The 22,653-nt window shown below is 37.1% G+C and overlaps 1 protein-coding gene across 4 annotated transcripts; it reads right to left on the bottom strand.

The window, feature by feature from the left end:
- Positions 1-2,065: 2,065 nt before the first annotated feature.
- Positions 2,066-16,887, bottom strand: LOC123767645 (gamma-taxilin). Of its 4 annotated transcripts, none has more exons than XR_011225583.1 (10): positions 16,497-16,887; positions 14,726-15,087; positions 13,679-13,822; positions 13,074-13,220; positions 11,636-11,830; positions 10,210-10,338; positions 9,584-9,742; positions 8,229-8,436; positions 2,929-7,487; positions 2,066-2,878 (listed from the first exon to the last, which is right to left on the bottom strand). XR_011225583.1 is itself a non-coding variant. In XM_045757479.2 (9 exons), coding segments are annotated over exons 1-9 (1,635 nt in total). In that variant the 5' UTR covers positions 16,498-16,887; the 3' UTR covers positions 2,066-7,197. The 4 variants fall into 4 exon arrangements, 1 of the variants encoding a protein (XP_045613435.1); XR_011225584.1 differs by having other exon boundaries at positions 2,066-2,853; XR_011225582.1 differs by having other exon boundaries at positions 2,066-2,828.
- Between the last annotated feature and the right edge of the window lie 5,766 nt (positions 16,888-22,653).

Here is a 22,653-nt window from a genome sequence, read left to right as displayed (position 1 = left end):
GCTCGTGTGGGGGAGCAGAAGGTTGTACTGCTGTCAGGCGGGACATCCACACATGAACCTCAAGACGGTTCTGCCACAATGAGTTTGTCTTAATCTTGTAGCCCAAGCTGTAATCTTGCGCAGTAAATAGGTACCTGCAAGTTAGGCAATTGTCTTGGGCTACATCCTGGACAATGTCGGTAGTTGGTCTGGGGGGGGAGGGGCGGGGAAGGGACCTCGACAAGCAAAAGCAAAGGGTCATGGTCCCTAACAACTGAGGGAACCTACACTACATGCCGCTGTATGCAAACTAATTTGATAACTAGTTCATCATTTGTTTTAATTTGTTACTTAGATGAACAGTGCGAACCAGCGCACATTCTGTAACCTTACCCAAGACTAGAAAGTTGAGCATGAAAAGAGCAACAATTATGTCTCAAAAGGAACATCAGCGGCTGTCTGTAATGTAAATAGAATAACATGTTAAAAAACGGCGCCAAATACCGAGGACAGCAGACAACGTGTGTGTGTGGGAGGGTACCAGAGCTGGTGTTTACCATGTCTGTTCACCAGTTTACACATCTCTCTCAGCTTACCAACACGCACTTGTACACCTATTTCTTTACACAACGGTTTACCACATGCTAAAATTATATTTAACAAGAGGACTTTATATTAACAGATGCTTGAATAGCAATTAAGCTGTAGAGCTCACTGGATATATCAGATTTTTGTTAAGACTGTCTGTCAGCCTCGAGCTAGCTTGGGTAAACATGGAGAGTCTTGGCCGGCTCGGCCCGGGAACACCTCAGTGGCGCATCACTGCTCCTCTGCGCATATACAAAAACACACTGATAACTACGAAGGCAGGAAACAATAATAGTAATTGTTCATACTATTAAGTACAAGAGTATGATAAAACAACAATGTTGCTCTCACTATAAGAGCGGGTTCTCTTTCATATTGCAGGAATGTACTAGTCATCATTATTGGCTCAGGTTCCTCTTGTTCTTACCTGTGTGTGCATACTGAAGGTGTCAAACTTCACGTTTGGGTATCCGGCTCAACACTATTTCCAATATCCTGCTACTCTGTCTTATCAACTTCTGAAAGCTGACACCGCTAACAAAATTATATTGATATACATTTGCTTTACTGTAGTCCTCCCCCCCCCCTATATCTTTCAGAATTATTGCTGCATGACTTCTTATTTTTTCTTGAAAACTTGCAGTTTGCATGGAAGGGTTTAACCTCTCCATCACTGCACGAGTACAAATGCTGGAGTCACCATCGCTGTATGTACAGTCAATGATGTCATTACTTAATTTTACCTTCATGTCTATAAAGGGCAATAAACACTGCCATGTCATGGCAGGGGAAAGGGGGAAAGGGGCTTCCCCTTGTCGTGATCTTCAAGCGGATGGCAGGTAAGTGTAGTACAGTAGTCTACATCCTCGACCCACAACCTAAATAAGAACATACTAAATAAACCTCATTTTCAAAGCTGGACTTCATGGCAAGCGCAAATAAAATTTAACAATGGCATAAGAGTAACACTTGGTTACGTATCAAGTAATATATTCCTTTAGTACCCCCTGAACCTTCAATTTAATAAGTCAATATTGACTTATTAAATATGTGCATAGGTGACATACTTAACATAATAGATACCCTTAAAAAGATTCATAGAAAACACCGACCTTACCTAACCTACTTAGTATGTTAAGATAAGCATCTTATTGCTTCGTAATTACAATTATTACCTAACCTATAATAGGTATAGGTTAAGTAATAATTGTAATTACGAAGCAATAAGATGCTTATCTTAAGATACTAACAAGGTTAGGTAAGGTCGGTGTTTTCTATGAATCTTTTTAAGGGTATCTATTATGTTTAGTATATCACCTATGCACGTAGTTAATGAGTCAATATTGACTTTACAAATTTGCGAGAACGGGTTGGAACCTTCACATGCTCCCAATAGCTCAGCTTCCCCTCTCGGTACTGATGCACTTCAGAAGCACGACTTTTGCAGACAATAAAAAATGAATGTTCCTTGTAGAAGTGTTAAAATAAGGTTAATACATCTGTTAAATACTTTTTTATTATCAGATCTTTCAGTTTCATTATACAGTATTACGGCACCTAATATTGAAATACATTAATAAAGGTTAATTTTGGGCCTTTTGACCTAGTATGTATTACAGTCAAGAGGATCTTTAAGATCACCATACATACCTTTTTATTTTCTTATTAATAATCAGTACAAGTTCAAAATTATACTAGTAATTAATGAATACTATCCACAGACTCCAAATACTTATTTTTTATAAATATCTTTAGTTCATAAATACCCACCAAAATATTACAATTACAGTATGTTAGAGCAAATCTGTAGCACACCATAATAAACATAAATGAACTATAGTAATGCAAGATGGTAACACCTTATATCATGTACAGGTATGTTCCATATATGCATCTATACCCGACTGAACACCAGGGATGCTGATAAATTACCAAACAAGAATAACATGCCACACGTAATACGCAGCTGCCACACTCCAAAATATAGTTATTTTCAAACAACTGCTTTAAAATACAGTAAGAAATAAGCTACAAAGATTATAACAAGATGATTACGCAAGAAGCTGCTCAATCTCATATCTTCAGCTATATAGCAAAAATGTATAAACAAAAGCTTACAAACCCAGATTTATCATCAATTTGAGTAACCAAATGAAAACAATTAGTTGCATAAGAAGCTCGTAAAATATCAAGGTCTCTTAATATCAGGTTTTACGGACTTGTAAACAGTGGTAACTGTATACAGTATTCAGTTATGGTACCTTAATCAGTATTCAGTTATGGTACCTTAATCAGTATTCAGTTATGGTACCTTAATCAGTATTCAGTTATGGTACCTTAATCAGTATTCAGTTATGGTACCTTAATCAACACAAATAACAGCTGCATCATATCCCTGCAATCTGTTATATACATAAAGAAGTAACTTTTTTATTTTTGGTAAACTCAATTGAAAAATGTATTAAAATATTTACACATTCAATTATTTAAACCAGATGTAATAAAAATAAATATACCAGAATATATTTTAGTCTTGAATATTACAGTAGCATAAACAAGAAAATTAAATCTGTATAACTTGTACTAAAATGTACACACATTCACATACAGTATTTCTTTCAAAACATTCAGGAAAACCACAAAATCTCATTAGATTAATTTAAAAGCAATACTGCCTTATGACTTGATTATCGCTGATAATGATTTTGTTAATACAAAAAATTAACAGGAACAATGGATGGATATGCAATTTAGACAGCTAGGAAAAGCAAACAGAAGTGAATAGTGAAGACTTCCTAATAGACCAGGAAATCTCTCTCTACCATTCATTTTTTTTTTTTAAGAGGAATGGGAGAGAGTTAAAGGTTGGTGCCCCTTAGTAGGATCAGGTTGTCACTTCACTCATAGCGCAGTGCAAGACCAAGGTGGTATTGACTCAATTGGGCACCCATTCTTAAGTTTAAAGCTGCACCACAAAGTGATATAAATTACCAATGAATAGTGGATTTGAGATTATACACCACAAACTAGCTTAACCTAAATTAGTGGTCACCTCCATGTTTAGACACACTGTCCATCTTCAAAGCATGTTATTGCCCTGTTCATTCCCAAGATGCAACCCTATTTATTAAATGTATCCGAGTGTTAAACTAAATTAAAGGTGACCAAACACTCGGTTATACACTAATGCTGAATGAACCTGACCAGCGTGTGTGTAATGAACCTAACCTCTCCTCCGAGATTATCAAGACTACACGACTACCAGTTCCATACAATCACTACCCAACAGAGTAACACCAATATCAAAGTACACTGTGTAAATTTAAGTAAAAAAAAAAAAAAAAAAAAAACAGTACATTCAAACCTTGGTGTTTCTCTACATCATTGCCAGCACTTTGTGCTCTCAACAAACAATCATCCCGCCACTCTACTGTCCAATTTATGTTTGAAATACTTAAATGTAGTTGTAGTGAAGATATGGGGAACTATACTCATGTACATAAACAAAGACACAAGAAATCCCATTTATATGAATCAACTTTGTCTTGCTTCAGTGTCCTGACACACTGGATTTACCATGGTTGCCTAACTTAGTCTAATAGTCTAATAAGTAATACTTATACATGACAGACTGCATGGATTTACCAGGATCTTAAAGGCACATAACTATTTCATGACAATGCCCTTGCGACTATTGTAAATGATACTGTATGAGAACTCTAAATTCTAAATGATACTGTATAAGAATTCAAGAAGAATATAGATGGTTGTGCTCTGAACAACCATTGAGGTTGATAGTTGATACATTTATACTTTCTCATCCATATGTGCAATTATTATTTGAAAACAATCTGGATCTGAAATTTTACAAGCACTTCAAACTTATTTTTATTCCAAAATCCAGTGAAACACATTTCCGTTACACAATTTGATTCAACATCTCATTCAGTGAAAAAATTCAAAACAATTAAAAAAATCATTTCAAAAGTAATTTAAAAACTAAGGAATTAATTGCATTATGAAATAACTATGAAAATAAAACGAATGAAATGAATATGCCAGAACACAATGATGATTAGGACAGAGGCAAAACATTTCTTGGGAGGCATGGGGTAGAAAACTTGCACAATCAAAAAATCTGTTTTATCAAAACAACAAAATTAATTTCAACCATTTTCACACCATAGGATATACAGTGTGTGTGTGTGTGTGTGTGTGTGAAACTAAAACCCTGAGAAAAATAAAGGAAGTACAAGTAAATGCTTCAAGATTTAAGTATAATTGATATACTTGAATTGTATAGTGTTCTATTGCATGTTTTTGTTTAGCACAGACTAAGTGAACATGGAACAGATAAGTGATGAGCATCTTGATGTACACTACAAGTGTGGTATAAATAAGTGCCTATTGACCCATATAACTGACAAGTCTCCTGACATATACACTGCAACCCAGTAGGCACAATATCCAAGAGCCAATTCAACACCGAATAATGTTAAATTAACGTCGAGCCGACACCACTCTTGGATATTGTGCCCACTCCTTCGACACATACTTTAGTTTTGTAATAATGAACTCTACAGCATCCCATACTCAAAGACCTGACCTTTTTCGGGATTTGCTTAACAGATCACAGTTCTTTGATTACACAAGTTTCCTAGCCTACCAATGCATTTACCTTAATTAATGCTGTTCATTTTTATAAATTGTGGTGTAACACAGTATTTAGTTTCTAAAAGTTCTGCCCAATTTGGGAGAAGGTTAGTCAAAGTGTGCCTAAAAAAAGCCTTTTCATGTTGGATATTCAAACGGAACATGGTGAGGAATATCAGTAAAATAACAATTCAAAAATAAAATAACATTTATGAACAAAACCTTTCACTGACCTATATGCTAGCCTAAATTAAGAAGGTTCTCAATTCAGAGAACTATTAATTTTTAATAAGAACTAATAATGCCAAGTTGCAGCCGCTTCATCAAGGAACAATGAACAAAACTAGGCACGGACACCCAACCCACACATCTAAAAAGAAAGGAAGTGACAACGTTTCGGTAGACTTTATAATGGCTCAGGACAGACCAGTGTCATCACTTGTTTCCTTTCTCTTCAAATATGAGAGTTGGGTGTCTAGTTTTCAAACATATTATTGAGACGTACAGTCTGCATAGCCACATTGTTTCCCATAAAGACAAATACAGTATATTTTGCCCTCTTTCCAAAAAGTTTTCACTTATGTTTTTTTTTTTAACCTACAAAACCCAGCAAATACTATGCAGTTCTTGGATTATATATAAATTTTGAACTACAGTTACTAAAAAGATATAAATAACATGAACAAATCCACAAGGGCCGTGACGATGGTTCGAACCTACGTCCGAGAGGATCCCAGACCGCTGCCTTAATCGACTGAGCTACAACATGGTAAAAGAATTGCAACTGGGAAATCAACCGTGTAATGAAGGACAAAGAGGTAAAACAGCCTATTGACATAGCTCGAGTGCATAGGAGAATTGCGTAAAACCCTGGTTTGTGTCTCGGAGAGACTGCAGGATCCGTTGATAAATCAGGATGATTTCCCGGTTGCGATTCTTTTACCATGTCGTAGCTCAGTCGATTAAGGCAGCGTCTGGGATCCTCTCGGACGTAGGTTCAAACCCCTCGTCACGGCCCTTGTGGATTTGTTCATTTGATACATCACGCTATTGTGATTTCTGTGTGTAATATAAATAACATCACTCTTTTTTTACTTATACACAACTTGAAGACCACCATACAATCAGATGCAGACAATAAGTTACAATAACATGACAAAATTAAACACCCAACCCACAAATCTGAAGATAAAAGATTTGATGATGTTTCAGTTCGTCCTGGACCATTATCAAGTCCGAACAGAATCAGCGGCAAAATTTATGCAGAGAAAACCGATGAGAGAGATTTTCAGGGAAGAAATAGTCATGCAAAACATGTCAATATACAGGCACACCTGAAGGACAGCCCAAATAAAACAAAAGATAATTTCAATGAAACTTTTGTAGGGAAAAAAATTTGCCATTAATCAAAATTATTAAATGTACCTTTTTGAAGATTTTCATGTGACTAGTAAATAACATTTACAGTAGTTTACCTTTCATTTTGTGAAGTCCAAAAATCAATGTTGATCAGACCACACACTAGAAAGTGAAGGGACGACGACGTTTTGGTCCGTCCTGGACCATTCTGGACCACAATCGACGTGAGAATGGTCCAGGACGGACCGAAACGTTGTCGTCCCTTCATTTTCTAGTGTGTGGTCTGGTCAACATACTTAAGCCACGTTATTGCGACTCATTGCCTCCAAAAATCAATTACAAAAGAATTTTAACAATCTGATGTAAATGGTGCAAGAGGTAACTTTTGAAGGGAAGAGGTAAGATTTCTCTAATGACTGTTAAGAGTTCATGTTTCAGAGCAATGAACATTATTGATGAAATTAAAAAAAAAACTTTATCTAGACTTCACGCACTAAAAGCTAAAATAACTGATACAAACTTGCGCAATTTTATAATCTGTAATAATAGACTTTGGTGCCCCAAATAAAACAGACTATAGGGTACTATTGTTTAGTATTTAACACAATCTCAAACCCATCAATCAACCTCATCAAAGTTATTCGACACTAATGGTTCAGCTTTCTCTTTAACGGGTTTCACAATAATCTCTTCCTCCATGGCTTCAGCGGGAGACTCGTCTGTTAATGCCACAAAGGCTACAGGATCTTCTTCAGCAGGATTATGATTAACAGTGATACTTGTACTGCTATCCTCATCTTCTGCTTTAGTTGATTCTGTAGTTACTGGTTTCAAAGTCACTTTCTTCTCCTCCTTGCTCTCATTCAATGTACCTTTTTGTGACTTCGTATTGTTTTCTGCTTGAGACGCTGTAAAGATTAAAAACAAATTTATTGATTTATGTGGGTGTTTGATGCAAGCACAAAGTGCTAACAACTAAGTGAGAAATACCAAGTCAAGAGTAGATTCTCAACTTGGTGTTTTCTCTACATGCAATTTGTGTGACTGAACTTTCTTACTACTGCTCAAGGTTAAGCAGGATGATGCAAATAAAACTATTCCAAACATTGTGACTCAAGACATGAAGAAGAGGGGGGGTTTCATAAGCCCTCTCGACTGCACTTTGTGTTCCTGGATTAGATCAAGTCCCCATGACACGTCAGGCACCATACATGTGAGGGTTCAGCCTCTCAACCTTCAATCAACTGGAATACATGCTTCTGAACACTTTAGTCTCTATCATACAGTATGTACATTTAAATCTAGTGTCCCCTTGTTCCATCAATGTGTATTTGCTAATTCACTGCCAAGATTTTATGTACATAGGGACAACAGTGGAAACCGCTAGTTGCCAAAGTAACTATCAGATGAATTACACCATCTACTATTAACACAGCACACTGAATTATATGTAAACATGTTTATTATTGAAGTTACTCACCATTTAGGTATTCTCAAGTTATAATTTAATAACAAATACAGCCACCACTCAAAAATATACATATATAATAATCAAATAATTGGGAACCATATGTTTTTCTTACAAGATTATTTACATGGTACAGTAGTAATGATCTTTTTTTAACAAATGTCATCCTCATGATTCTCACCTTTATCTTTGATTCTGAGTTCAGTTAGCTGCTGCTGAAGTGCCCTGCAGAGGTTTTGTAACTGTACATTCTGCTTGGTCTGTGTATCAAGATGCTTCTCTAGCTCGGCTCGCTCTCCCACCATGTTCAACAGAGCCTTGTTTGCACCTTCCCAACGTTCCTTCCAAGTCTTGGTCTCTTTTTCAAGTCTCTTGATTTTCTTCGTCATCTGCAATATGAAAAAAAAATGCAAATATTTTTATTGTTGTACTAAACACTTGAGAAACATTTGCTAGCACTGACTCGAATACTAGAACCAAAACCTGTTTATCGTTTATTTTATAAACTGTGCTTATCAGGGGGATAGTGTGGTGCATAAGTGTCTCTTTGTCACTTGAAGAGAAACTTGGTAATCTCTTATCAGTTATCTCTCATTTTGGTAAACAAGTACATGTATAGTATACATGTATACAGTACTATACTATGTGTGTGTTTAAATCACAAAAATTAACATGTGATGAAAAATGTGAGTGTCAGACCACAAAGGAAGAATGGAAACAAGAATTTCCTTAAGTACTTTCGTATTTAATAATACATCTTCAAAAGGGTGCTAATAATACATACACCCTTTTGAAGATGTATTATTAAATACAAAAGTACTTAAGGAAATTCCTGTTTCAATTCTTCCTTCGTGGTCTGACATTGTCATATATATGTTTTTTTTTTTTCACACACACACACACACACACACGTTATGGCTGAGTGGACAGTACTCTAGGGTTGTAGTCCAAAGGGCTCGGTTTGATCCCCGGCGGAAGCAGAAACAAGTGGAAAGTTTCTTTCACCCTAATGCCACTGTTCACCTACCAGTAAATAAATACTTGGGAGTTAGACAGCTGCTACAGACTGCTTCCTGAGGATGTGTGTATGTGTTAAAGATAAATATATGTAGTACAAATAACAGAAGAAAAATAAAATGGTTAGAAAGGCTAGGTCCAAGAGGTAATAACTCGATTCTGCAGATACAAAATAGTAAATACATACATACATACACACATTATATATGTATGTTACTTGGTAAACTCTCATACAGGTGGGAAGAGTGATCTGCAAGTTCATTGTTCTAGTAAGAGTAATTTGTATTGTACTCTTTAAACAATTATAATCTCAATATATACTCTCAGCTTCAAGAGGCTGAATATCAGGTCATGTACATGTTAATGTATAAACAGTTGTACTTCAGTGAGTGATACCCAGATACCCCTTAGATAGTATGATATTTTAACCCAAGTAAATATGAAAAGCCAGTTTGGCTATATAACACTCTAGTTTACAGCCAACAACATATTAAGTATATTTACAATCAAAGTCCTTACCTCATCCATTTCTTTCTTAAAAGTATTGAAAATCTTGTTTGACTTGTCTAGAGTATTTTGGAAATCTTCATACTTCTCCATATACGAGTTAAGTTGCGTACGGAGGCTTATCTCGTTCATGGACATTTGCTGCGTCTTATGCTGGTAAGAGGCAACTTCCTGTAACAACCAATTAAACAAAATTGCAGGATATGCTAGGACTTGGAAACAATCAAGGAACTGAGCTATTTAATAAATACAAATTATCATCCACAATGTCCCTTGCTCTTTTCACAGTATTTTACCTACAATGACATTTACTTTAAAATAATGATAAGGATGTGACTCCCTAAATTTTCTTATTTATATAACTCAAATTTGAGCAGAATATGACAGAATACAATTATATTAACAGTTAGTTATAACTGTACAGTGCTGACTTAAGCTTTAAGTGCCTGAGTGATTTGGCCCCGATAACCCAAATATCCAGTTCAAGGGGCTTTGGATAACCGAGCTTATACAATACAGTACTGTTATTTACTAATTTGATTTAATTTTGAGCATTTAATTTTGCTCAACAAGATGATCTATGGCTCAGATTAATCAATACAGTACTAAAATTATTACTCATACAAGTATTTCCTTACCTCCAAGAGACCTTTCTTTTCAATAAGCATCTTTTCTTTATCCTCAGTCACCTCAATTTGTTGTTTTGCCATCTTTGCCTCCAACAGTTGGCACTGAAGATCTTTCTGCTGCAGCATTTTATCCACGTGCTGAAAGGTAACACGACACAGAGTGTTGTGATTAAACAATTCATATATCCCAGCAATATACACTGGAGTTGTATGAATGGCTCTCTTAATTAATAAAGAATCTGGATAATATATTATCTATATTAATATTTTTTATATTAAAAATAAGGCACAGAAGCAAACACTTCTTTTCGATCTCTTGGTCGCCTTTTACGGAAATATCATGTTCTCCCCCAGGAAAATTTTGCACTCCGGTCTGGGCCTATAAGAAATATTGCCGGAACAACTGTGGACATTTTCAAGAGGAAACTAGATTTATTCCTCCAAGGAGTGCTGGACCAACTGGGCTGTGGTGGGTATGTGGGCCTGCGGGCCGCTCCAAGCAACAGCCTAGTGGACCAAACTCTCACAAGTCAAGCCTGGCCTCGGGCCGGGCTTGGGGAGTAGAAGAACTCCCAGAACCCCATCAACCAGGTATCAACCAGTGTGATCCCATATCCTGTTAATCTTTTCAAAATACCCCAATACACGGTACCATGTGGAGGTTTAGGACACTGAAAATGTATCAATATTTAACAGCAAAAATTCTAAACAATAATGAGGGCAATTGAGGAATTGTAATTCGCTTCTATGCCACCACCACCATCAGCAAGGATGACTACATAGAACCAGGCAACGAGTCTTCCAGTCCATGGGAATAGTAGGGCCTTGCTTTAAGCATTTGTGTGGTACAGCCAAGAAATAATAATAATAGAAGATAAAATCAGTGGGAAAATTTGGCAAACTGTAGCTAAACAGGGTTTGATTTGTGCAGCAAGACAAGACATATTTTGTGCACACTTCCTTTCACCTGATTCATTCTCTTTCTCTAGCAGTAAATACGTATCTGGAAGTTATGCAAGTGTTATGGGTTTCATGGTGAAGGACAGCAGTAGTTGACCTAGGAGGAAACCTCGATAGGCATAATAGCTTTCCAGTCCCCTACGATAGGAGACTAATGTTTTTTTTTTTTTTCACCAAAACTATTAAATACTATACAGCAAAAAACGTTTAGCCATGTTTCAATTACAGCAAAATTTACTGTTACAAACAGTTGCTTGCTGAAAATATTTTGTTGTAAAATTCTACAATATATAAAAGCATCTCTTACCTTGCTTAAGTACCATTCACATAAGCAATAAGGAACTTAATTACCAGTGAAAACCTCCTTTTACATGACATGTAAACTGTGTTGCCCAACAAAACATATGACAATCAAGAAGCTGAAGAAGAAAAAGATAATTAAGCACCATAATGCTGAAGAAACAATATTGCTTACCGATTCCCTTTCTTCATATTGTTTGATTAGTTCTTGCAGTCGGCCAGCCATGTCTTGGTTCTCGTCTCTTAGTTGCGTGTTTTTGTCAGCATTTTCCTTCATCAAGTTAGATATTTCTGACAAGGTAGTATTGAACTTGGCTGACACTTCCTTCCTCCGTTCTTCTTCTTCTCGTAACCGAGTCAAATTTTCATCCTGTAGAAGACAAACAGGAGGTACTGTACTGTATTAAAGAATAACAACTTTTTCATAAGAAACTGAATTGTCCCTCCTTTTCATAGTGTACAATATTACCTTAAAGTAAACTGAATATTCCATCTATAGTATATAATTTAGAATATACATAATTAAAACAAGATGGGTATAAATGTTCCGAGACATTTTTAAATGATCTAAAGAATGTATCTAATAAACGTAAACATCTTCTCGTCAGATTCCTTAACCCAGAATGTTGCTCAAGCTTCATCGTATGTGGTATCTCAGAAAATGGATGACATACAGTATAGTGAAATAAGGTTATAGATACAGTACAGTCATTGCAATAATGAACAACACTCATCCAGTTCTTATATCGTCCACATTATATAGTATCACAGCTAAACAAGTCATTACACTTCTACAGTCATCCACCGAAGCATCCCACTGTTTCATGTGACCTGGTGTCCTCATGAGCTGCCATGTACAGTACACACAAATACCATACATTCACTCCCTCTTTGCAAAACATTGCCAACCAGCTTTGTCTATCACCATATCCTGTACAGTATACTGTCCACACTTAATATACCCACTTCCTCACTCACTCATCATCATCCTGTCTTTCCTCTCCATCACTTACCCCTCACATTTACTCACTTCACCCTTGTATAATTCACTCAAAATGCCCAAAGTTGAGCAATGCATTTGCAATTTGTCAAATTTTTGAATCCATAACATTTTCATTCTTATTTTATATACGAGTATTCTAACATGGCATGCTTCTAATTTCTCCTGTTCAAATGGGCAGATCTTTTTACGTTCATACTGCAACATTATCTTGCTTCCACACACAGGTCTCAGCACTTGCTCTAACATGCCTTCATGAGACCCCTATGTTGACCAGACCACACACAAAAAATTGAAGAGATGACAACATTTCGGTCTGTCTTGGACCATTCTCAAGCCGATTGTGATTAGACGAACGAGGCAAGTTTCCATCTCACCTCTCTCTTGCCTTCTTAATGCCCTTGCATCCCTCATCTCATCACAATCTGCATGATAATGGTCCAGAACCATTATCGATAATGGACCGAAACGTCGTCGTCTCTTCAATTTCTAGTGTGTGGTTTGGGCAACATTTTTCAGCCATGTTATTGTGACATCATCATCTGCATGAGACCCTATGTCTGTATTTCTTCCAATTTTATTATTTTATAACCCAGACTTTGCCAGCACATACCTTAATAACCTTGTTTTGTCTTTGTAATTCACGACAGAGTGACTCCAATCTCGATTTTGTAAGGATTACTTTGGTGTGTTCCGACTCCATCTGGTCCTTCTCCTTCTGCAACACTTGCAGCTGACGCTCGACAGACTTTACACTACCCTGCACAGACACAAACCATACACTTAGAAATCACATTTGCAGTTACATATAGAATGGAATTATTATACAGTATTTATTTATATCTTAGTATGAATAAATATATGTCTGCATACATTTATACACCTATCTGTACATATATTTTCAAAGTTATACATAATGAACATCACCTTTAACACATCAATATAACTTGGTAGAACAAAAAACAAGATAAAAGTGAAAAACAATGAAAATAAATCAAAAAGATTATTTCCACGCAGCACCTCACCTTGACCTAGATTCACGAAGCCCCATGTATTTCTTCACAAGTAGGTGTGTTATCCTTCGTAATATGCAACAGATCACATTACCTCAGCCCTGAACAAATGCTGTACCTATATGTCAGTCAAATTAGCCTACTCTATATGTGTATATATATATATATATAAAGAAGTACTTGGGAGGCCTTCAAGTCATTTTACCTGCAGGTGCCTATTGTCCTCGGCAAGTTCTGCATATTTGGCCAGTAGCGTTGATACCTGTTGTTCTGCCGGAAGAGCCTTGAGTGCAGCAGAAATGGCTTCAACTCCAGAATCTCTATCTTTTCTCTTTTTGTCCTTCTTTTGCTGTGGAGAAAATCAAATTCTGCAGTTTTCAATTATAAGAGATTCTATCAGTAATCAATATCAAACTTAAGACATAAAGCTTGGCTATTCCTAGGTTCATATAGAATTGACAAGGACATAGATGGTCCATTGAAAAACAAGTTAGGTAAAGTAACTGATAAAGTAATTGGCAGAATTCTAAATAAGTACTCAGTCTATGTATTTCTTGAGAGAAAAACTTGATATTTTACCTACATCTGAACAAATTATGCAAATGATGAAGACAGGTTGAATTACTAAGTTATTAGTTTGGAGGAAATTATTAAACAAATGGAAAAATGAAAGCCTAACAAGTCAACAGGGCAAGACAAAGTACCATGGTCCTCAACTCTTTGGCAAAGGCACTGTAATCCATCTTCAAAACATAGGGACCCAAATCAATTCTATGCAGTGATCATTCCCAATTTATGAAATTAAACACAGTATATACGATTCCCAGCTGACAGAACTTCTCAAGTTTTTCTTTGATATTTAATTATTTAAAAGAAAAGATGTCTGCCAGCAAAAGTAGTCTGGCTCGACCAGGAAGAAAGAAGAAAAAGTACATCACAATACCGTACTGCACTACAGAGTCAGTATCCTCTCAACCATATAATTCATTGTTGTGGGGGTTGCAACCATATAATGAAATCCCACAACAAGCTGACTAACTCCTGGGTACCTGTTTACTGCTAGGTGGACAGGGGCAATAGATGATAGGAAATGCGCCCAACCATTTCTGTCCCGCCTGGAATCTGAACCCAGAATTCTCAATTACGAGTCAAGAACAAATCTGACGGTACTATCATTACTCTTCAAATACTGTACATGTCTTCATACACATGACAGTTCATGCACTGCATTTCAATACAAAATTTACTTTACCTGTCTGTTATGCTTTGTTTCAGCCATGTTTGTTTCTTTCACTTTGATGTGAGATTCTTTGGTCGTTTGTGCAGTGCTATTCAGTGACTGAGCACTATTACCGAAATCACCTGAAGGTACGTCTTTCTCAGAAAGCAAATTATCACACTCTTTAGCTATATTGTCATTGTCTGAGGTACAGTCTTGTTTTGACGTATAATTTCCGTCTTCTAATAGTACTATGCCATTGGCTTCATCACAACCCTCTTCTTTGGACTCGTCAGCACTTGGCTTCGATGCTGCAGGACAATTCCCTTGGTTTGGGATGCCCTTATTTGATACCCGGGTAGTTTCCACACACTGAGAAGTCTCTCCGTCAGGCACTGAAATACAAGAATTGATGATTATTCAGTCATTATTTATTATCTTTATTACATAAGAACTGGGGTGCAGGCGCCTTCTACTGTATTAATAAAAATATATATGCTTCAACAATATAAAGATGACCATTACATTACAAATGCAAACCAAGTTTACAGCATCTAAGAATATTGCCAAAAACCTTAATCTTTAAACTGCAGTGAGAATGGCACTTCTATCGGGTCAGTACAATTACTAAAAACTACCCAAAACATCTTAAAATTATGCATACAGTGGCACCTCGATTAACGAGCGGCTCTATCTACGAGCATTTCGAGTAAACAATCAAGCTACTCACAGAACATTTGTCTCTACTAACGAGCTTTTCCGCTGGTTCTCGGACACCTTTTATGACAGTTTTTTTGTTGTTTCGCAAGACGAGTTTTCCACATGACGAGCTCGGTGCCGGAACAGATTAAACTCGTTAATCGAGGTGCCAATGTAAAAGGACAAAATATAAGTTTTCTTACTATGACATTTGTAATAAAAGTAGAACGTGAATAAGCAAAACTTTACTCAGAAAGAAGCGAATTTTTTAATGAAATAAAGCACAAACAGATGGCGAGTGATGCCAAATGAGTCAACAAGGCACAGATAAACTGCAATGAGATCATGCCCCACCTATTTGACCTATTTCATTACAAAACAAGCTTTTGTCAGGTAAAAAATAAAATTATTCATGCTCTACATTCATTACCAATATTATAACCAGAAAAAGTTTGATTTCTTCCTCATTTACACAAGCCTAAAAATTTCTCAGTAGTTTTTAGTAATACTATGGAACATTTTTGTCCTTCATTCTTAATACAGCATATCAATATTTCTTTCACAAGCAAAAAAAACTACAAAATACAAAACAGAAATACTACTGTAGACTTGCACAATACAGATTTATAAAGACAAGAAGCAGTGAAAATTGCATTGCTCTAAAAATACAGAAATGGACAATCTCTAGGCATTTCATACATAAAAATAAAAAAAAAAGGATTATTCTACAATATATATTAATAAAAGTGGGAAATCCAAAGATACCTGACAATGATTGGAACATGCCGAGAATGTAGGCATGCCATGACAAGGAATATATACAGTATATACAGGATGCAGAAGGAACTATATGGACTTGTACGTAACATCACAGAAAATACATAGACGTATAGACAGAAAAAGCTGTATAATGAGAGAATGATTGCTAGAAAAATAACTTTCGTCCAAACCCCCATATAGCCTGATATCATCCAGACTAAGCATAGTGACTGTGGCATGAACCCGCCGGTGCTGCGGCAGCTCGGTGGTGAGAGACCTAGCGAGCCTGAGCACAAGAGAAGGAAGCCCACCTCAACACCTGCACACACATCACCACAATACTTACTGACTGCAACACTGCTAAACTCTACACGTGTCTCTCTCTCTCTACAGCTACCACCAGACAACTGGCCTCAGTGACGACACATCAACACTACAGCTGGTGTTGTAGGATACAGCTGGTGTTGTAGGCGGCGTGACGAGGGGCCAGACAGCCACGTGGAGGCTGCTGCTGCTGCCAGGGAAGAACACCGCCACACTACCTCCTTCACAGCTATTAATAATAGCTATTTAATAGCTCCACAGCTATTAAAACTTTCCCCGGGGGTAACAATCTGTGACCAGGACGCCGCCGGGGCCGCCGTCAGTGCCTCCTGCTGCCCCTAGTGCCTCCCTCTCGCTGCCCCTCACGCTGTGCAGGCCGCCGCTCGTCTCTCTACCCTCCGCGATCTCTCTCCACTTACGCCAATTCACTTTTCAGTGAAAGATTTTCATTTATGTTTGCTGCGGTGCAAAGCGATGCCCCGACCAAAATAAACGGTGTCCTGGAGTCCGCTGCGACACGGAATGAAAACATCAAACACCCAACCAGAACAGACCACAAGGAAGTGCTGGGTTGTGATTGGCTGACGTTTCATCAGGAAGTAATAAACAATGATAATTTTCATTCTCGTCCCGTTGTCTTAAATATATTTCTTTAATTTTCTAGCTAAGACAGCCATATAAACATATATTAAACACATACATACACACAGATATATATATAATTCAAAGACATAACAGGTAATACCTGAAGAAAAACGTACCATATTAATTTAGTTTGTATACAAATCGATATATAGTAAATACACGAGCTTGGGACGAGAATTTGGATAAATCCGAATTCTGTGAACAAATCCGAATTCAGTATTCTGTTCCCGCTCATATTTGATTTAACTAAGTACAAGAGACACATTTATCTCGCGAGCTGTACTCTATTTTTTCCTTACATCTCATACGTTTCATACCTCTCCGCGTGTAACGCACACGGCTTACACATTTTGAAATAAAGTCAGTAAAACCGACTTAAGAATATGCTAAATAGATGTGTTTTTTGTCGTCTCTCTCGTGTAGCTACCACGTTTTTTCCCCTACATTGCGATAATTCAGAGTAGGGAGGGGGGACGGTTGTCTGCATACGTAATATACATTTAAATTAACCGGTGGCCGTATGAACGAGCATGTAGAGACGTTCCTTACCTTTGAGCGGTGACGGTTGGGCTGGCCTCGTGCCGGCCTGGAGGCCTCAGACACGTGCTTGTATGAATTATGTCGTCCCATAGGTCACTGGCCCTTCTAGTGCCTTAACAAGTTATAAGATATCCAAGTCTATTAAACACTTCCTCTATGAACAGATGATGATATATATATGATAGTGTCAGACCCCGAAAGAAGGATTAAGACAGGAATTTCGTCTTTTTTTTTTTTTGCGTGAATACCGTAGATATCTATGTAATGGTATGACGCATATTAAGTAGTACACTACATAAGGAAATTCCTGTCTAATCCTTATATATATATATATATATATATATATATATATATATATATATATATATATATATATATATATATATATATATATGTATATATATATATATATATATATATATATATATATATATATATATATATATATATATATATATATATATGTGTGTGTGTGTGTGTGTGTGGACGATATATATATGTGTGTGGACGATATATATATGTGTGTGGACGATATATATACTATATAGGCCTATATACCTGCCTTACGGTTGCCTGTCACTCTCGTCACACAATTTTCAACGCATTTTATGTTACGAAGTGAGCATTCTGCGGTCATTTGGCCACTTGTATAAATGACGGCTGTGGGAAACGACTGCCCGAATGCTGAGTTGTATATTTATACCTTTGATGTCCTATTAAAATTACTTCTAATTTATTAATGTTACAGTTACAGCACCGCTCCTGTGTCAGGTAAGTCCACTACGGGCTCACCATAGCCCGTGCTACTTACAACTTTTTGTTCCTAGTAGCTGAATCTAAAACAACAACATTATCAATGTGAGATATTTCCATTTACCCCTATCCTACTGTAGATATTTTAGAAGCAAATTTTGTATAATAATATTGGGTGGTTTAAATAAACATGTTTAAAACAAGTTTCTTCAACAAAATTACAACCTTTTTCTTTTCACACAAGATTCCTCCAATCCTATCATGGTAAAAGAGTCCGTTTCAGTTAGATACCAATTCATGTTGGCCTGCGAATGCATGATAGCCAAAGGAGTAGCCTATATATGAGTAGCCAAAGAAAAATAATGGACCAGGAATTTAAAAAAACCTTTGTAGATCGAAGACAAAGTCGTATCTACATTAGCCGTTTTATCTATTGTCTAACATTAAAGAAAAGCAGCATAGGTATTGCTCATCTAATAAAATCAGCATATTCCTATAGATCGCACTAATATATATTAGGAATCTTCATTCCTTCTGAAGATGTATTAATATACGAAAATATTAAGGAAATTCCTGTTTCAATTCTTACTCCGTGGTCTGACACTCACATTCCTATAGATCTACTAATTTATAATATATTATATTATATATATTCCTATAGACCTACTAATTTATATTATATTATATTATATTATATTATATTATATTATATATTCCTGAAGAAATACTAATTTATAAAATATTATATATTCCTATACCTGTAGATCTGATAATCATTAAATCCTATAGATTCCTATAGATAGATCCTATAGATATAGTTTTTATGTCCGAAACGCTTTGTGTAATAGGGGCTTCATATATTGTATAACTCCCGTCCCTATAGCTTGTACATTATTTCTATGTTCTTTGTACACATTCTTTTGAATAGACATTATATTGCATTGTATTGCATCTACTTATAGATCTAAGCTCAGCTTAGATTCTATTAAAAGTATATTTGGAAGTTTGCACTGTGGACCAAATGGTACATAATACTCTTTCACAGGATGGGCAGGACGTGTATAATAATTCCCCACAGGATGGGCAGGACGTGCATAATAATCCCCCACAGGATGGGCAGGACGTGCATAATAATCCCCCACAGGATGGGCAGGACGTGCATAATAATCCCCCACAGGATGGGCAGGACGTGCATAATAATCCCCCACAGGATGGGCAGGACGTGCATAATAATCCCCCACAGGATGGGCAGGACGTGCATAATAATCCCCCACAGGATGGGCAGGACGTGCATAATAATCCCCCACAGGATGGGCAGGACGTGCATAATAATCCCCCACAGGATGGGCAGGACGTGCATAATAATCCCCCACAGGATGGGCAGGACGTGCATAATAATCCCCCGCAGGACGTGCATAATAATCCCCCACGGGATGTGCAGGACGTGCATAATAATCCCCCACAGGATGGGCAGGACGTGCATAATAATCCCTCACAGGATGGGCAGGACGTGCATAATAATCCCCCACAGGATGGGCAGGACGTGCATAATAATCCCCCACAGGATGGGCAGGACGTGCATAATAATCCCTCACAGGATGGGCAGGACGTGCATAATAATCCCTCACAGGATGGGCAGGACGTGCATAATAATCCCCCACAGGATGGGCAGGACGTGCATAATAATCCCTCACAGGATGGGCAGGACGTGCATAATAATCCCTCACAGGATGGGCAGGACGTGCATAATAATCCCTCACAGGATGGGCAGGACGTGCATAATAATCCCCTCACAGGATGGGCATGGGGGGGGGGGTGCATAATAAATGAACTAAACTAATACAAAAAACAAAACTCCGTCCCACGCCTGTTCCAGACCCCAGGGTACCCGACCAGCCCGTGTCTCTCTGTCACTACCCAGTACCAAGATCAGGGGCACAACCCCCTGCTTCTCCAGCCTATTTCTACACCAGCCTATTTTTAAAATAGGCTTTCAAAAGCAAAAAATACCATGAATCTCATAATGGCAATTATAAACAATCTAACTGATCGATGCACATTTCAATGAGTTTTTTGTTTTTGCATGAATACCATAGATATGTGTGTAATGGTATGGCGAATATTTACAAGAAGGGGCCTCGACGAGGACAGTAAGCCGGTGGCTTGTCAAAGATTCCCCCCCCCAACCATTTGCCTTGATCTTTTTCATTTGTGCTTTACAATTTAACAGAGTTTTGGCATATGGTAATCAACCCTGCATGTAACGGCAGGCCAATATCTTCTCTCGCAACTACACTGCTTCAAGAAACTATACCTCTGCCAGAAGAGAAATCACAACAAAATTAAAGGGCAGAAAGCATTAAGGGCAATAATCTGTTTAGAGCTGATGCCTAAACGGAGAGCACAAGACGTCCACCAGACAATATATGTAAGTAATGGCCAGAATGGGGCTATAACATTACCATTATAGATGGCAGGTAACTGTCTGTAGCCTAGTGATTCTTCCAACATTGAGCGCTCTGAAAAAAAAGGAAAAAAAAAAAAGTTGGGACAAACGATTTAACGTTATTTACCTGAGGGGACAACATCTCCAGTGGCCTCGACGATGACAGGAAGCCGGCGGCTTCTCAAAGGTCCCTCTCCCACCATCCACCTAATTGTTCTAGAGGACATTTTCCAGCTGAATTTTAAACTAAGTAATGTCTTGGCATTTACGGTTTATTCTACTTGTGACTGCTTAAAATTATTTAAAATTTTAGATCAAACGTCATGAGATATCTGGAACGTAGTAATTATTTAAATAACTTACTAATACTTTCTATAAAATAATCACAACATGATAGGCTAACACTAACTCCATATATGCTCACCTCGCATTCCATGTATGACAACCTATCCTATGAGAAGGGTAAAGTAGGTTTTTTTATTTGATTTTTTTATTTATTTATATATACAAGAGTTCTTACATTTTTGTAAAGCCACTAACACGCATAGCGTTTCGGGCAGGTCATTAATCTTAATTTCTCCTGGAATACGACCCGCCAAATCGTTTAACAACCAGGTACCCATTCACTGCTGGGTGAATAGAGCCTACAGTATAGGATTGGCGCCAAGTCAATCCACTTCGACAAGGATACGAACCCAGGCCAAATAGCTCGCGAAGCAGGAGCAAGTGTCTTGCCACTACGCCACGGGGACTGCACATAGCTAGGTTATGCTATATGCAAGGTTATACCAACTATAGCTAGGTTAACCTATCTCTAGTTTTAATTTCTATAGCCTCAGATTTATTAGATTCAGATTCAGATTCAGATGTTTATTCAGGTAAGGTATATACATACAAGTGATGTTACATTAATGGATTGATATATAGATAGAGCTAGTACATACAATGCCTAAAGCCACTATTACGCAATGCGTTTCGGGCAAGAAAAAACATTAATATCTAGAACTTAATACTAATTGAGCATAAAGAATAAAAGATGTTGAGAACAAATACAAATAAAGATAAAAAAAAAGGGGGAACATGACTGAAAAAGCAGCACAAATACAATAGGTTGACAAACAGTGTTGATTAAAAAAAAGAAAAAAAAAAAAGAAAATAACAGACATGGGTTGACAATAGAGGAGTGAGGTAGATTACAGGGAATTTATTAGGTAGTGTTTAGTTTTTATCTTAAACTGGTTGAGAGAGGTACAGTCTTTAACATGGTTGGGAAGGTCATTCCACATTCTGGGCCCCTTGATTTGCAGAGCATTTCTAGTTTGATTAAGACGTACTCTAGGAATATCAAAACTGTATTTATTTCTGGTGTGGTGCTCATGGGTTCTGTTACAACCTTCTATGAAGCTTTTAAGATCAGGATTGGCATTATAGTTTAGCGTTTTATATATGTATAATACACATGAGAGAATGTGCAGTGACTTAATATCTAACATATTAAGAGATTTGAGTAGGGGTACCGAGTGATGTCTGGGGCCAGAGTTGGATATTGTTCTAATAGCGGCTTTGTGTTGGGTAATTAGAGGACGTAAGTGATTTTGGGTAGTAGAACCCCAAGCACAAATGCCATAGTTGAGATAAGGATAGATAAGGGAGTAATAGAGAGTCACCAGAGCAGGGCGTGGTACATAATATCTGATCTTAGAAAGAATGCCCACAGTTTTTGAAACTTTTTTTGATATATTTAGAATGTGTCCCTGGAAATTCAGCTTGTGGTCAATGAGAATGCCAAGGAATT

The sequence above is a fragment of the Procambarus clarkii genome, chromosome 86 (assembly GCF_040958095.1).
Source record: "Procambarus clarkii isolate CNS0578487 chromosome 86, FALCON_Pclarkii_2.0, whole genome shotgun sequence".
Classification (NCBI taxonomy): Eukaryota; Metazoa; Arthropoda; class Malacostraca; order Decapoda; family Cambaridae; genus Procambarus; species Procambarus clarkii.
This window is presented reverse-complemented; position numbering and strand designations above follow the sequence as displayed.